General features: G+C 26.3%; 1 protein-coding gene across 2 annotated transcripts; it reads left to right on the top strand.

Annotated features, from left to right (window-relative positions):
* The first annotated feature begins 419 nt into the window (after positions 1-419).
* LOC145193801 (putative ATP-dependent RNA helicase DHX37) lies at positions 420-15,883 on the top strand. Of its 2 annotated transcripts, none has more exons than XM_090068024.1 (31): positions 420-777; positions 3,811-3,914; positions 4,016-4,443; positions 4,632-4,702; positions 4,926-5,080; positions 5,167-5,262; positions 5,705-5,745; positions 5,889-5,944; positions 6,072-6,185; positions 6,318-6,500; positions 6,655-6,851; positions 7,177-7,279; positions 7,743-7,829; positions 7,940-8,047; positions 8,120-8,166; positions 8,262-8,339; positions 8,720-8,816; positions 8,966-9,031; positions 9,663-9,720; positions 10,541-10,689; positions 11,124-11,171; positions 11,341-11,403; positions 11,593-11,749; positions 11,906-11,973; positions 12,236-12,288; positions 12,368-12,419; positions 13,756-13,870; positions 14,351-14,488; positions 15,303-15,471; positions 15,548-15,645; positions 15,718-15,883. In XM_090068024.1, exons 1-31 carry the CDS (start codon positions 493-495, stop codon positions 15,795-15,797), a joined length of 3,564 nt encoding a protein of 1,187 aa, XP_089924150.1. In that variant the 5' UTR covers positions 420-492; the 3' UTR covers positions 15,798-15,883. The 2 variants fall into 2 exon arrangements, with proteins under 2 accessions (XP_089924150.1, XP_089924149.1); XM_090068023.1 differs by having other exon boundaries at positions 4,016-4,506.
* The last annotated feature ends 370 nt before the right edge of the window (positions 15,884-16,253 follow it).

Below are 16,253 nucleotides of genomic sequence, written 5' to 3'. Positions count from 1 at the left end.
ATATATATATATATATATATATATATATATATATATATATATATATATATATATATATATATATATATATATATATATATATATATATATATATATATATACACCTTTGTGTTAGTAACATCCTTTACAACTCAAAAAATTTGATTTTTTTTTTGTTACTTTATATATTATATGCATTTATAAATGTTAAAAGTAAAAAAAGTGTTGTTAATTGCGGTTTATTGCACATTTAACATTATTATTTTGACTACATCTTTGTTACTGTTAGCAAATACTATTAATGTTCTTGGATGTTCTAAAAAATGTAAAAGTTGAAATATATTATTTAATTATATAAAAAAAAATTGTTTTTTTTCTTAAACTTTGAAGTTACTTTTTCCTCTTTCCTTTCTTTGCTCTCAAATCTTATTTTAAAATTTTGTACTTAGTTTCAAGACTTTTTATTAGAGAAAATAATTCTTAAGAAAATTATCCTTACTAAAAACAAAAAAGATGGGGAAACTTAGCAAGAGTTTTAATAAAAAAGCTCGTCAGAAGTCAACACAATCCATTGAAGATTTGCAAAGAAGTTCATCTGAACTTGCTAAAATAGTAGAATTCAATGATTCTAAAGAATATAAAAGCACAAGAGATGAGAGTAATGTGTTGATTTTGAGTTCAAAAAGATTACCTGCCATAAAAGTTGTTTCTTTAAAAGAAAAGAAGACAAAAAAACTAACAAAAAAGCAAAAGAAAAAATTGTTGCAAATTGTTGATCAAAAGAAAAAGAAAGAGCAGGTAACAGCTTTTGAGTTTCTTTTTTTTCTCCTTATTAAACTCTATTCTTTCAACAACATTTAAACATCTAAAGAGCAATCTTTGATTTCTATAAAAGAAATACATTTTTAAAAATGCATGCTTTACTTACATTTATTTGTGTGAAGACTCGAAACTAGTGTTGTTATGACTTTCTAATTATTAGACTGTTGACTGATTCAATGTATTTTTCAAAGTCGACCAAAGTTGACTAATACATTTTTAAAATCCACTAAATCAACTAAAAGTCAATTTAGTCGATATATTTGAATAAAAATTTTATTATAACCAAATTTTTTAATGTTGCTTGATAATTTATTTTTTAGATGCTATGAAACAAATAGAACTTTAAGAGAGTAAACAAAAAAACTAGGTGGTATGTAATACTGTTATAATGACACATGCTGTTGTTATATCAAGAGCATTTTCTTTGTTCAGTTTTAGTTTATCTAATCAATTAGATGAATTAAAATCAAATAAAGAAACAAAATAAAACGGAAATTACAATCACAAAGTAAAGAAAAAAAACATAAATGGGCATTTTATATCATTTTTCATAACAATTAAAGCAAAAAATAACAAAAAATTTAATTGATAAAAAACAGTGGCATAGATAATTGGAAGCGGATGGGGTGGCTAAATTTTTTTGGGGTGGCAGATATACAAAACTCTCTCGCCTCCTTAACTGAGTACCATATCACTTTACTTATCATTTTGTTTTAAAAAGCATCAACTGGTCACTATAATGAGAAAAAGGCTTGTTAATGAGAAATATTAATGAAGTGGTGCTACATACAGAAGCTAAGAGTTAAGTTTATGTAATACAGCAAATTAGGTTCAACGTTCAGATATTTTGGTTGAATTAAAAAAACTACTATGAATGATATTCTTATGCATGGCTCAATCTTTATAAATAATTTATCTTTACAAGATAAACTACTTATAAAGTTATCTCTTTACTAATTGGTCAGCATCAAACAATATTAAAGGTTGAAAAGATTAAATCAAGTGAAAAAGTAAAAATAAGGATGTCAGGATGATTACCCAACTAAATCAACTTTTAGTTGATTAGTAAGAAACCCATAGTCGATTAAATCGACTATTTGATTTTTCAAAGTCAACTTATTTAAAACTTTTGACTAGTCGACTATTAGTCAATTTAGTTGAAGTCGATAACAACACTACTCCAAATGGCTCATACAATCTGTAAAATAATTAGCTATTTCATAACAGGTAAATAAATCAAAAAAGTTCAAAGTCAACTTTTAAGTATCTGGTTTTGAGTGCTGGTTTTCGCTGTTTAATTCTTGACTACAAATGTCAAATATCTGACACTAGTATTTTACTTGTAATTTAAGTGTTTTGCTTGTAGTTCCAAATTTTTAAATTATGATTATGTTAGCATAGAATTTCTGTATGATTGCTACAGTCAATTAAAATCCAAATATTACTTATAGGTTTTGAAAATAATATCTTTTCTAATTTGAATATTTCAGTTACAAACAAAACTGGAAACATAATTTCAGCAACTTTTTTTAAAGTTTTTTTTTTTTTTAAAATAAAACTAAGTTGAATTAAAACATTCTGGGGCGTTTCTCTGGTGTTTTTGTATTTTTCAAATTTATTTTGTTTTTATTACGTTTAAACTAGATATCAATTGTAATATTCACATTGATCAGTTGTATGGCAGTTACATGACAAGTTATATGATATTTATATCATCTGGTAATATAAATATAGTATAGCACACTTTAAAAATGTGATAATCACATGTGGAGGTTAAAATTTTATTACTATCCTATTATTATGAATTGTTAACTTTAAATTTCAACCAACCGAAAAATCAACAAAAAGATGTTTATGACTGTACAGTTTGAAGGGCGTAAATGAAGATAAGCTTTAATACCTAAAAAAACAACTTTCATCAAAAAAAAAAAAAAAAATCAAGCATAATAATTACTGGTAGACTATCTTTTACAATAAACAAGTAGAGCTGATTTTGCATTGAAAGATGGAAATAAAAACCTTTATAATGTTAAGTGATAAAATTAGTGATAAAATTAGATTTTTTTAAGTGAAATTAATTAGTGACATTGATAAGTGATAAAATTAGTATTAGATCTTATGCAAAGACTTTAAAGATACCTAAGTACTAAAATATGATCCTTTTTTTCAATGTAAATAATTGTTTGCTACTTTTTAGCTTTAATTCTATTTAAGTGAAAAGTTGTAATATATTCAAAGTTTTTTGTTTTTAGAAGAATTTGCAGATATCTAATTATTCTATTATTGTACAAATTCTTACCACTGATGATATTTCCTTCTGACATAAATCAACAATTAAAAAGGTTGCTGATTTGTCATATGTATTGTTTTTTTATGTCTGAAAATGTTTGGAATGTTCCTTTTGTAAAAGACATGTAGGAATAAAGTGTATGTAAGAACATCGGTTAAATGTACATCGGTTTCATAAAATATTTCAGCTCGATTAAAATATCAGTTTTTAAAAGATGTCATTCTGGCATTGAGTGTGATTGTAACACAGTAATTGTTAAAAAAAAAGAAGCTGACTATTAAAGTCCTAGTGCTGATAGGAAGTTTTAAAAGACCATAGTAAAAAGCTATGGGCTAAGTTTGAATTTACTAAAATAGTTCTTCAAGCAACAATTGCAATAGAATCTTGAGGCGACTGCTGCTACAAAAAATTTTCTTAATAAGTAAATTTCTACTCCAAATACTTTATATAATCTATAATGCAGGAGATTTGCCAATAAACATTGCAAATAATGGTTTACATATCCTAATGTGGTTTTCAAAATCAGAAAATTGCAGCTTTTATGATATTTGTTACTTGCAAATTCTTAATATGTTCTGTAATCAATAATTATCATTTTTTGTTTTTGTTTTGTTGATTTAAAATTAATGTTTACAGAACATATCAAAGCAATCTTTGTAGATTATTTGTGTTTTATTATTTATAAGTTTACATATTAATTATATATTACTTGTATTTAGCGTGCAGATGTTTTGGCATCATTAGCTAATGTGCAAGTATCCAAAGAAGAGCTCTCTCTTTATAAATCAACTTCTAAAATAGGCCAATCAGAGTCATTAAAAAGGTTTGTTACTTGCAGTGTTTTAACTGAAATTATAAGATAAAGCTTTTTGAAATTATATTATTTTCTAAAGAAATTCATAATATTCTTATAATTATAATTAGAAAAGTTACTGTTGAAGCTAATTCTACTGCTGAAATCAATGCTACATCCAAAAGGCGACGAAACAGGAAGCAAAAATCAAACAAACAATCTTCCAGTGCACTAATAATTTACAGTAATGCAAAAGAAAATGAGGAATCAAGTTGTGATGAAGAAGAGTTAAAAAAAGAAGACAAGGAGTCAAGTTGTGATGAAGAATATTTAAAAAAAGAAAATGAGGAGTCAAATTATGATGAAGAACAGTTAAAAAAAGAAAACTGCAAATCAAAATGTGATGAAGAACACTTAGAAAAAGAAATTACTGAAAAAGTTGAAGATGCAAGTATTAGCAAACAGATCTTATGCAAAGACTTTAAAGATACCTTAGAAAACCAATGTAACTGTTTGGATTCAACAAAATCAAAAAACTTTGAGCAGAAAATTGAAACTGGTAAAGAAATAAGCAAAATAAATTTTATCAGTACTACAAAAAGCAATTCAGTTGATACAGCAGGTTGTAGTGTGCACATAATTATATTTATGAGTCATCTATTGCAATGTTTGTATAGAATGAAAATAATCAAAGTCATAAAGATTAAAAAATATCAGACTTTAATGATTCTCTAAACATTTGTTTAGTTAAGGATAACACTATTGCAACTGTTGATAAACCAATTTTTGTTGAAGTAAACAGAAGTACCGATATTCAAGTAAGTCAAAGTAATATTTTCAATTTATTTTGCACTAAAAATATCCCAACTAAATTCCTTTTCTCCTTAAATGCAATGAAGTGCTTTAAATAAAACATGCAGTTTTATTTGTTTTGTTTTGTTTTATGATTGCACATTGTATAAGATAACATTAATCTTCTCTTTTCATCAAGTTGTGAAGATGAAGAATGATCGAAGTTGAGATTCTTTTTTTTTTTAATAGGCTGCTCGCCTTTTACTTCCTATTTTGGCTGAAGAACAAGTTGTAATGGAAACAATTAAAGAAAATGATGTTGTTATAATCTGTGGGTCAACTGGGAGTGGGAAAACTACTCAAGTACCTCAATTCCTTTATGAAGCTGGCTATGGAACTCATAGGTTTGTTTTCTTTGTATATATCAGAATTTAAAGCATTTATTTTGAAAAATTTTTTAAATTAAAGATTTTTATAACTAATTTTTTAGCCCTCATTCCGGTCTGATAGGTGTTACTGAACCTCGTAGAGTTGCAGCAGTCTCTATGTCAAAACGCATTGCTCAGGAAATGAGTCTACCAGAAAGGCATGTTATTTGTTTGATTGGAACTTATTATTGTTAAATGAAAAAATTTTAAAAATTTAATTTTTATTGCTCTATAAGTAAAATTTTTCTTATAAGCTGAGGCAGCCTAATAATGTTAGAGTAGTCTTATAACTTTTTAGTAATAAAGTTAAAAAGGTTGATTCAAACTCTGCATATGAAACCTGTCACAAAAAATCTTCCTAAAGTATTTATATTTATTTAAAGTATTTATAAATATAAATAGTTTAGGAAGATTTTTTGTGACAAGTTTTATATGCAGAGTTTATCATAAATATTTACTCTATGATTAAATTTTTTTTGCATACAATAAGAATTAACTTATATTAATGATCTATTAACTTATAGAAATTAATGTTTTTTTGTCCTAATACTACTTAAATACAATACTTTTTCTTATATTTTATGTATTTTTTCTTTGTAGTAAAGTTTCATATCAGATTCGATATGAAGGCAACACAACAGGTTTTTGCATTCATTTATAGTTTGTTTTTTATGTATTTATGCTTTCCTAGGTCGTAACTTTTAATGTCTGTTAAATATATAATAATTCAATGTTAACCATAAGTTTAGTAAACATAAAAGATTTTTGAAAAATTTTTTGTTAGATGAGACTGTAATCAAGTTTATGACAGATGGTGTTCTTCTCAAAGAAATGGAGACTGTATAAAGTTTTATTCCTGTATTTTCTGTTGTTTTTTTTCTTTCTAATTATTATGGGGATCACTTTTGCACTTTTAAATGTTGCTTGTTTAATCTTGTCAACTAAGTAAAAATATTGATTAATTTAGGACTTTTTGTTAAATAAATACTCTGCATTAATTATTGATGAAGCTCATGAGCGAAGTGTCTACACTGATATTTTGATTGGGTTGTTGTCTCGAATTGTCCCCATGAGAAATAAGGTACTATGTAAATAATAGGATGAAAATTTAAGCTTAGTAATATTTTAACAAGATAATATTGTTTATGTATTTGCATATGTATATACATACTTGATATGCTGCTAACTTTGCATGTTTTATTTTTATTTTTAGCAAGGAAAACTACTTAAACTAATTATCATGTCAGCAACTCTCCGTATTGAAGATTTTACTGATAACAAACGCTTATTTTTGATTCCTCCTCCTACACTAAAAATAGATTCTCGCCAATACCCTGTGACTATACATTTTAACAAAAGAACAGTAGAAGATTATGTATCAGAAGCTTACAAAAAAGTAATTTTTTATAATTTGAAATTTATAGTTTTACAATTAAAAAAATTACTTTTTAAAATTTGAAGTTTACAACAATTTTGTTCAAAATATAATTTTTTAAAACTGTCTATGAAAAGTGTTAAATTACTAAAATTTAAAGTTTGTGTTTATTTAGGTATGCAAAATTCATCGCACATTAAAAATTGATGGTGGTATACTTGTTTTTTTAACTGGTCAAGGTGAAGTACAAAGTTTGTGTCGAAAATTGAGGAATTCTTTTTCATCAAAAGCTGTTAAAACTGTCACTTTGCTAAATACAATAATGGAAAAAAACAAGAAAAAGCAGAGTCTTCCAGAAATAGATTTGGACAGGTTTATAATTTTGATTAAAGTTTTCAAAATCGTTTTTATTAAAAAAGTTTGCAAAAGATTACTTTACATTTCCTCTTTCTCGCTTTCATTTTCTTCTAGAAATACAACTTTTTTCTACACATAGAAAATTATTAACTTAAAATATCTTTTTAAAGGAAATCGTTTTAAATACTTTCAAAGTTTACAAAAAATAAATGTAAAAGAGCTATTCTTCTTACAAGTTTTTAGAAAAAAAAAAAAAAATTGTGTTAGTGAGTAGTTTCTAGCAAGTTTCTTCTAAAATTAAATGATCTTAAATTATTGGTTCAACTGCTGTTTTTTTTAGGTATGATTCAAAGCCAAAATTGCATCCAGATGAGTATTTAGAGATGGAGACAGATGATGAAGATCTCTTTGATGAAGATATGGAGTTTTTGGATAATAATAATGTAATTTAATTGTTTAAATAATTTTTGGATAATAATAATGTAATTTAATTGTTTAAATAATTTTTGGATAATAATAATGTAATTTAATTGTTTAAATAATTTTTAGAATTTTTCAGAAAACCTTAAACAGAGTTCACATGAGAGTTTTTGCAACAAAAAAAAAACAACTGAAAAAAAATTAAAATGGAGTGTATAGAAATGGTTAAAGTTTAAAAAAAGAACAAAAAACATTCTGGTTGGTTGATTGGTTGCTAATCTTCTGACAGTTTTTAATTTCATTTCATTATTTTATTCACAAAGTTACATAAAAATTGAAAAAAATTTTAAAAAAGTTATATAAAGTTATATAAAGCCTAAATATTATATATATATTAAGTTGTAACTATCCAAATATGTCTGATTTTTTACTTGATAATCAATTAATCAGATTAATAAGAATTGTGTATACTTTTTCCACTTATAGGAGGAGTTTGTTTCTCCTGCTGATTGTTCATCTCCACTTTATGTTCTACCATTATACTCTATGTTGCCTAGCGATAAACAAGCTCAGGTTTGTATTTCTTTTTCTTTTTTTTTTTTTTTTTTTTTTTTTTAGTTTACTTACACATGTCAATGCTTTTTTTTTACTTCTTTTTAATAAAAAGAATAAGTTTTTTACAGGTATTTTCATCAACACCACCTGGTTGTCGTTTATGTGTTGTAGCAACAAATGTTGCAGAGACTTCATTAACAATACCTGGAATTAAATATATTGTTGATTGTGGCAAGGTACAGTTTTTTCATTTAACACTTCAACCTTATTGGGTTTATAGAAACCTTGACCTTTCCTCTCTTCTCTAGGTAAAGAAAAGGTTTTATGATAAAATAACTGGGATGTCTACTTTTAGGTAGTACTATTTTTCTATGAGTTCAAGTAGTTTTAATAATATTGAAATTTTATTTGATCCAAGAATTAAAAAGCTTTTATTATTTTTTTATAAAGGATTACTTGGACTTCAAAGGCATCAGCTGACCAAAGAACAGGTAGAGCTGGTCGTGTTGGTCCTGGTCACTGTTACAGGTTGTTTTTTTATTATTGCTATTATTTATTGAATGTAAAACCACATAAAATTGAGATATGTCCCCCTAATAATAAAAAGTTCTCAATAAAATTGAGAAATTTATATCTTAGTTTGGGTAAAAGAGTAAAATAAATAAATTAAAAAGTCAAAGTTTAGTTTAAGGTGTAAACATATTTAAAATTTAGGAAAAAAAAAAAAAAATTCTTAAGTAAGAAATGGAATCCAATTAAAAAAGTTTTAAAACTGAAGCTTTAATATGATTGTCAAGTCAAAAGTTTGTCAAGTCAAGTTTGCTATAAAAAATGTAGAAACTCCTGCTTTTTTATTCTATACCTAATATTGCATAACATAAGAAAACAGTTGTTGAGTTTTTTTCTAGACTTTTTTCTTCAGCAGTGTTTCAAAATGAATTTGACAAGTTTTCTGAAGCAGAGATACATCGTAGGCCAGTTGATGATCTTCTTCTACAAATGAAGGTTGTAAAATTATTTTTAGCTAATGCATTACCATTTTTACTGTTTTTATTAAAGTTAAAGTTATTTTTATTAAGTTAATTTAGTTTCATAAGAAAACTTATGTTTAGTTATTTCCTTAATTATTTATTACTTTTATTCATTACTTTTAGGCCATGTGTATAGACAAAGTTGTGAATTTTCCATTTCCTTCACCACCTGATATTAAAGCTCTACAAGTATTTTTTTAATCATAGTTTTATTTTTATTTTGCAGCAAAAAATCTTGACAAATCCTTTAGATATTTAAACCATTGTGAATTTTCCCAAAAACTTTGATTGACATTTTAAACAAATGGTTTATCATAAAAGAAATTTGAATTTAAGTCAGGAGATTGTGAATTGCTTTACTGTATTTTACTTGTGTTAAATCATGTTTTTATGAGTTTTGATGTGTATTTGGGATGATTTTTCTGTTGGACATCGGCTTTACATCCAATTTAAAGGCATAATTTTATCTGCAAAAGCTATCATTAACAAATCAACTTATAACTGGTTTCAACATCTTTTTACAAAGTAACTTTGTGTTGTCCCAGCAATACAGTTATTAATGATTTGATTGAAATATTGCATTTATTACATGCCATCCTGTTGTCTTTTAACTATAATTTTATTATAGTTACCTCTTTTTTTTTCATTTTACATAAAATTGAATTATTAATCTGACTGAAAAAGTTATGATAAATTTGCACTGCTGCTATAAATTTTAACAAGATTTAGATAAAAGTTCCATTTGTTTTGAAATATTACTATTTTTATTTGTATTTAATTTAGTTATAAATTTTTTAATTTTATTTTTTATTATCTTGAGGCTGCAGAAAAAATCTTATTAGATCTTGGAGCTCTGAAGAAACAGGTTTCAAAAAAAGGTAATAAAAGTATAAAATGATAATAAAAGGTAATAAAAGTATAAAATAATAATAAAAGGTATTTTATACCCAATTGTAAAAATTGTAAAAAGTATCTTCAAAATTTTTAACTTACTTTTAAGTTGATGTTGTAATCTTGTAAAGAGAAATAATATTTTGGGATTTTAACATATGTAAAAAAAAAAAAAGAAAAAAAGATAATTTACAAAAAAATCAGTTTTTAAAAAGTAAAACTGTAAATATAAAAAAAATTATTTAATGAAATTTTTCTTCTCTATTTAAATGTTTTTATAGCTATTTCTTAATAATGTTGCAAAATCTTTAAATAAGTTTTTAAATTAATTGCTAATTGTATTAATTTAACGACAAATTGACAAAGGTAATGTTCTCAAAGAAATCCTCTCTCATATGGCTGGTTCCAAAGTATTATCCAATTTTTATTTTTTCAACTTCTAGAACTTTCTTCTATCAACCAAATTTAGATCCATTAGAAAGTAAATATTTCTAACTTTATAGTAAATTCTAATATGGTTACATATCTGTAATGAAAAACTTGAATGGGTAAGGTTTAAGTTTGGTTACTACAAAATTGCTTTGGTTTTAAATCAAAAATAAATAGTAACAATAATACCTAGTAATAATATACACAAAATAGATCAATGTTAAGTCAACAGCAAATTTACATTTAGCATGGCTATTACATTTAGAATGGTTATTACATTTAGCATGGTTGTTACATTTAACATGGTTGTTACATTTAGCATGGTTGTTACATTTAGCAGGGTTGTTACATTTAGCAGGGTTATTACTTTTTACTTAGGAAATGACCTTGCTGTCATCACTGCTTTGGGAAAACAAATGTCTAAGATACCAGTATCCCCACGATTTTCAAAGATGATTTTGCTAGCAATGAAGGAACAAGGCTGTTTACAATTCATAATTGCCATTGTTGCAGCTTTAACTGTCAAGGTACTTTTATCTTATTCAAATGTGAAAAATCAGGTTTACAAGTTTTAAATAGTACTTTTGATAAAAAATCATAAGTTTTTGTCATAACTATGATTAATGTCAGCGCAGTTTCACTTTGTTCAGAATTTTGTTACAGCAAAAATCTTAATATAACATCTTTTTAAACTTAAACAATATTATTACTTAACAGCTTGCTTTTCGATAGTTTCTCACTTATCTTTGTTTTGTTTATATATATATATATATATATATATATATATATATATATATATATATATATATATATATATATATATATACATCATTTTTTAAATATCCTAATTTTTTCTTCCACATAAACATTTTAAGTTTAATTTGAAACCCCTTTTTTATAAATAGAATATTGTATTAAATTAAATTGTTATTTTAAAATAAATTTTTTGTTGTGTTTCTAGGAGATATTTACTGATGATATTGACTTTTCTAATCAGCCAGAGTTAGAGGTTTGTTATGTTATTATGTTATTGAATGAAAACTGTAGGAAATGTATTAAATTTAACAATAAATGTTCAAGGAATTAAAAAAACTTCTTTTTCTCATTTTTTTGATGTGTGTAATAGTTACAAATTTTTATAAACCTCTAAATGTCATCTGCTTCTAAAATTTTTCCAGCTGGATGATCTTAAGAAAAGGAAACAAATGGTTACAATAGCAAGAAGAAGTTGGGCTGGTACCGTAAGTTTAAATTATTGAATGTCCTGGTTATTTTACAGTTATCCAAAGTTTTACAGTTATTTAATTTTCCCAAACAATTAACTTAAAACTTTTAAACTGAATTTTAAGCTCCAGATGATGAAAAGATGAACAAAATTGTAAATATTGTTTGCATACTGCAACAATTATTTTTAAAATTCATCTTAAAAGGGAGAGGCAGCTTTACTTGGTGACTTGATGGTCATTTTAAGAGCTGTAGGTGCATGTGAGTATGCTGGCTGCACAGAGCAGTTTTGCAAAGAAAATGGACTTCGATATAAAGCTTTGTTAGAGATTAGAAAATTGCGTTCTCAACTAACTAATGCAGGTTAGTTGATTTTCACTATTGTTTGACATTAAATAGTTTATTGAATTTTATCCTGAAACCTTTTATTCAAATTGCTCAGGTCATATTTTTGTTGTCTTGTTCTATATATATTTAGGATATTTTAAGGCTTTAAAATGTTATTTATTTTTTTTGTAGTGCACTCTGTGGAAGGATCAGCAGGCACATTTATTGATCCCAAAATGAATCCTCCTACAGAAGATCAGGCAAGTTATTTTTTCTTTTGGTAGTATACATCAATATTCTCTAAGTTTAAAAATATTCATAAAAATTACATATAATCATCCTCCTCATCATGATGTATGTATGTGCAAATTAAAAATCTTAAAAACTCTTTTAGCTAAAAAATGTTTACTTTGTAAAAAAAACTTATTACTTAAATTTATGGTTTTCAACTATCAAATTTTTTGTTGAATTTTCAAATCGTTTTATTTTTCTTGCAAAGATAATATTGATTTTTTTTTCTAGGCAACAACAATACGAAAAATTGTTCTCTCTTGTTTTGGTGACCGTGTTGCTCGGTTTGTGTTAAACTTTGTATTTGAAACTTAAAATATTTGAATGTGGTAAAATGCAATGAGCAATTTTTTTATTATATAGTAAAATTCCTCTGGAAGAAGCCAAATCGCTTAAAGTAAAGAATGCTTACAAGGTAAATTGGTTTCAAATTATGTGACAACTAAAAATCCAGACAAACTTTGAAAATGATCTCTTGAACGGAGTTCAATTTTATTAATTTAAAAAGCATAGTAAAAAGAAACTTGTATTTTACAAAATAAAAAATATATATATATTTGATTATAAGTCCATTTCGGCAAACACAGTAAGCTCCTGTGAAAGTACTTGCCCCAAGCATTTAGGTCGATTTTTTTACACAATACTCGATTCGATTTCTTAGTCAGCAGAGATTTTCATTTTATTGATCTTCTGCATACCTCAATCTTTTAATTTCAGTCCGAAAATCCTCGATTGGACACAATTTGTTGTTTTTGTGAACTTTGTTGATGAACCTCTAATTTAACCAGACATTTGGAAATGTACACATCCTTGTCGACTGCTTGACCCAAATCAACTTTTGTGCTTGGCCTATTAGGCATTGCATCGGGATCAGAAGTATAATATCCTGCATTGCGAGAAAGGTCGGTGTTGTTTAAAGGAAAATATGATTCGTCGTCAATGATCACAAATTTTTTTCAAAAAATTGCAACCAATTTTTGACACTTAAGATGCACAGCCGCTCTCTGAGCTGACGTTCTTTTTGGCGCTTAAATTTTTCTAAGATAACGATTGCTCGTCTTTTCGTTGATAATTTTGGATAAATACTTCTGTAAAACATTGAATCTCTTGGCTAAGCTACGCTGTGAAACACCACCCTTCTTGTTAATCGATTTTTCTATGCATTTCATCTGTTACTTAGGCATTTTTTTTTGCAGTCCGACCACTTCCAACTTTTCGTTCTGGTCCTATATTGTTCTTCTTTGGTTGCAGTATATCATAGATGGTGGATTTTGGGACATTTTTCTTACAAAAATGATTAACAATAAATTTTTTGTCCTCTTTTGGATGCAAATCCAAAAAAGCCTACATTCTTTTCGGAGTGCCTCTTAATTATTTCAGGCTTTTAGACATGTTTATTTAAGTTCTAAAAAATAAAGACTGGTACATCGTAGAGAATTAAATTTGCAACAGGTAGGATTATAAAATTATAAAAACATTGTTAGACATTGAAGCTACAAAGTTTGTCCGGATTTTTAGTTGTCACAAGTTGTGAGAAAAACATTAAAAGTGATCTTTTGGTTAAAGGTTAAAATTGAGTTTGTTTTACACAATTATTGGTAAAAATCTATCCTATAATACTGCTTTCTTTTCTGTTTTTTCTTTACTGTTTGACGTTTAGTTTTGTTTCGGATTATTTTTCAATGATCATTTGTTTAGTTTTAGTTTATTTGATATTTTGTATCAGCAAATTTTTGTTGTTGCTTGTTTAGTGCTGCTCTTCAGATGAACCTGTTTACATTCATCCAACCTCATCATTATTTACAAAACTGCCTGAGTTTATTGTTTATCAAGAAATTATTGAGACCAGCAAGTTATACATGAAATGTTGGTGTTTTTTTTTTTGCTCATTTTTTGTAGAATGATATTTAAAAAAGGTTTAAAGATTTTAATATCTCTGAATATATAGTTTAATAGTTTTATTATTAAACTTGGAGTAACTTATAAAACTTAACTTATAAAACTAAAAAGTAGAATAATTTCAAAGACTTTAAGCACACTCCAGGCCTGTTAAGGAAGAACACATTTTCTGCAAAATATCAATCTTGTACAGTTTGCTATGTAGTTGTCGTTCATACGCAAACTCTAAGAAGTTTTTAATTGTTCCATAAATAGAATAATAGTATTACTTTTCTAAATTAGATTTAAATAAATAAAACATTTTACATTTCGATAAATTTAGCCTCAGAATGGTTTTTTTTTTTAGCTTTTAAGATTAACAAAAACAACAGACACGTGTTTTTTTTTAATAATTACTGTAAATGGTGGTGAAAAGTTTAAAAAAGTTTAAATATTTGTCTCTTACAGCCGTAATATCTACCGAAGAAGAATGGTTGCCCATCTATGCCCCATATATGTGTCATTTTTCAAAACCACTGGAAGATATCCCCCCAGTTTACGATGAAGATGAAGGAGTGGTTAAATGCTACATGACTTGCACTTACGGTACATTTGCTCGCTGTTATTTTAAACATGGTTTAATTTAACGTTCAAATAAAAGGTTTTATGGCTTTGTTTTTGAATTTGGCTGAAATATTCAAAAAATTTAATTTATTGAGTTTAAATGAAATCTTTTTTAAAGAAATCGAAGAAGAGCAGCTGCAAATATTACGCAGTTTTCAGTTTAATATCCTTAAAGAACGGTAAAGAAAAAGTGTTTTGTTAAGAATCGAAATAAAGAAAATACATAATTGATAGTTATCGCCATAAATAGCTATTTTATCTCCTTTATGGTTTTAACTAAGTCGCTTTAGAAATTAAAGTATGAAACCAGTTTTTTGCTTAGAGCACACTGGAGATCTAGAAACGAAAGCCAAATAACGAGTTTTACATAAAATACAGTAAATTGGTTTACTAGTAAACTAGTACGTTTCCATTAATGGAAATTCAGAGTTCACATTATAGAAATACTACCTTGTAATGATTAAGTGTTTAGAATTAATTGATATCACACATCGGTCCGATTTGTTCCGTGAGCGCTTTTTATCTACATAAGTCTTTATACCTCTTTTTCTAAACCTCGAACCGTACATTTCAAAATAATATGATTATCTAAAAAAATTTTAAATATATAATTTTAAATAGATTTACATTTATATTTATATAAATTTCTATTACTACTGTATTGAGTCCCAAATCTTTTTAAATGTGCAAAAAAAGTTTAAAGTTATTGTTAAAAGTTGTCTAATTTTTAAAAATATTTAAATCATATTTATGTATAAGTCTGCTTGTATTATATGAATTGTCGTAAAAATAATAGGCTTTCATGTGTGGAAGATTTCTTCGCAACTTCTCGTTTATCCAAACTGTCTAGAAAAATATCGTTGGTTCGCTCGTTTTTTATTAGAAGGCCGGGTCATCGGTAGCTTAACAAAATTTACTGATCATTTGGTGACACCAGCCTCGATTATGATAAAAAGCTGGGCACAGTAAGACCATATTTCTACACATCTTTGTTCTACGTGTTCCTCGTAATATATGTGTCATTTTAGTTTTATTTTTTAGTTTGCAGCCGAAAACTGAAAAGTTGTTGAATTGCTTGTTGCAAGAAAATGTTGATAGTAAAGATAAATTGATCAAAGTTTGGAAGAAAAATAAATTATGTAAATAGCTACGATATTTCTATTCTCAAAATACTACACTTACGCTTGTTTTAACTTTATCGTTATTTTTAGATTTATTGAACGAATATTTGCTGTGGGTTAGTGAAACCAAGCATGATGAAGTCAAAGCTGTTTGGTCTTATTTTAAATGAGATTGCTATCTTGTATCCATCCTAATTATCTCCCTAATATTTATTAGCACTTTTTATGCAGAAATAAAATTCGTATTTAGTTCAAATAAGATATCTCATTTCGTATTGCGTGATATTTATGATTTATTTTTTCATCCCTACAAAGGCTCATTTTAAATCTCACCACGCGCTATTCTATCGCCGCCATTATTTAAATAAAGAATGTTGTTCGAACGTCGATGTCTTCTCTTATAAAATGAAAATGCAACAGTTGAGTGGCAACCGCGGAGCAACTGGCCACATTTCTTGAACAAAAGTTTGTCAATATTCAAGGGTAATAATTTACAGCAAAAAAAAAAAAAAACAAAGAAATTTTTATATCCAACTGTGAATATTCACAAAGAAATTCTTTACAGCCTTCTCAATTATTTTACTAGTTTAATAAAGTTTTCATTAAACTTTAAACTTAACGAATAA

The sequence above is a fragment of the Hydra viridissima genome, unplaced genomic scaffold (genome assembly GCF_058129835.1).
Source record: "Hydra viridissima isolate aposymbiotic clone 2 unplaced genomic scaffold, HvirCarnegie_v1 scaffold_12, whole genome shotgun sequence".
Taxonomy (NCBI): Eukaryota; Metazoa; Cnidaria; class Hydrozoa; order Anthoathecata; family Hydridae; genus Hydra; species Hydra viridissima.
The sequence above is the reverse complement of the archived record's forward strand: the minus strand, read 5'-3'. Positions and strand labels throughout refer to the sequence as shown.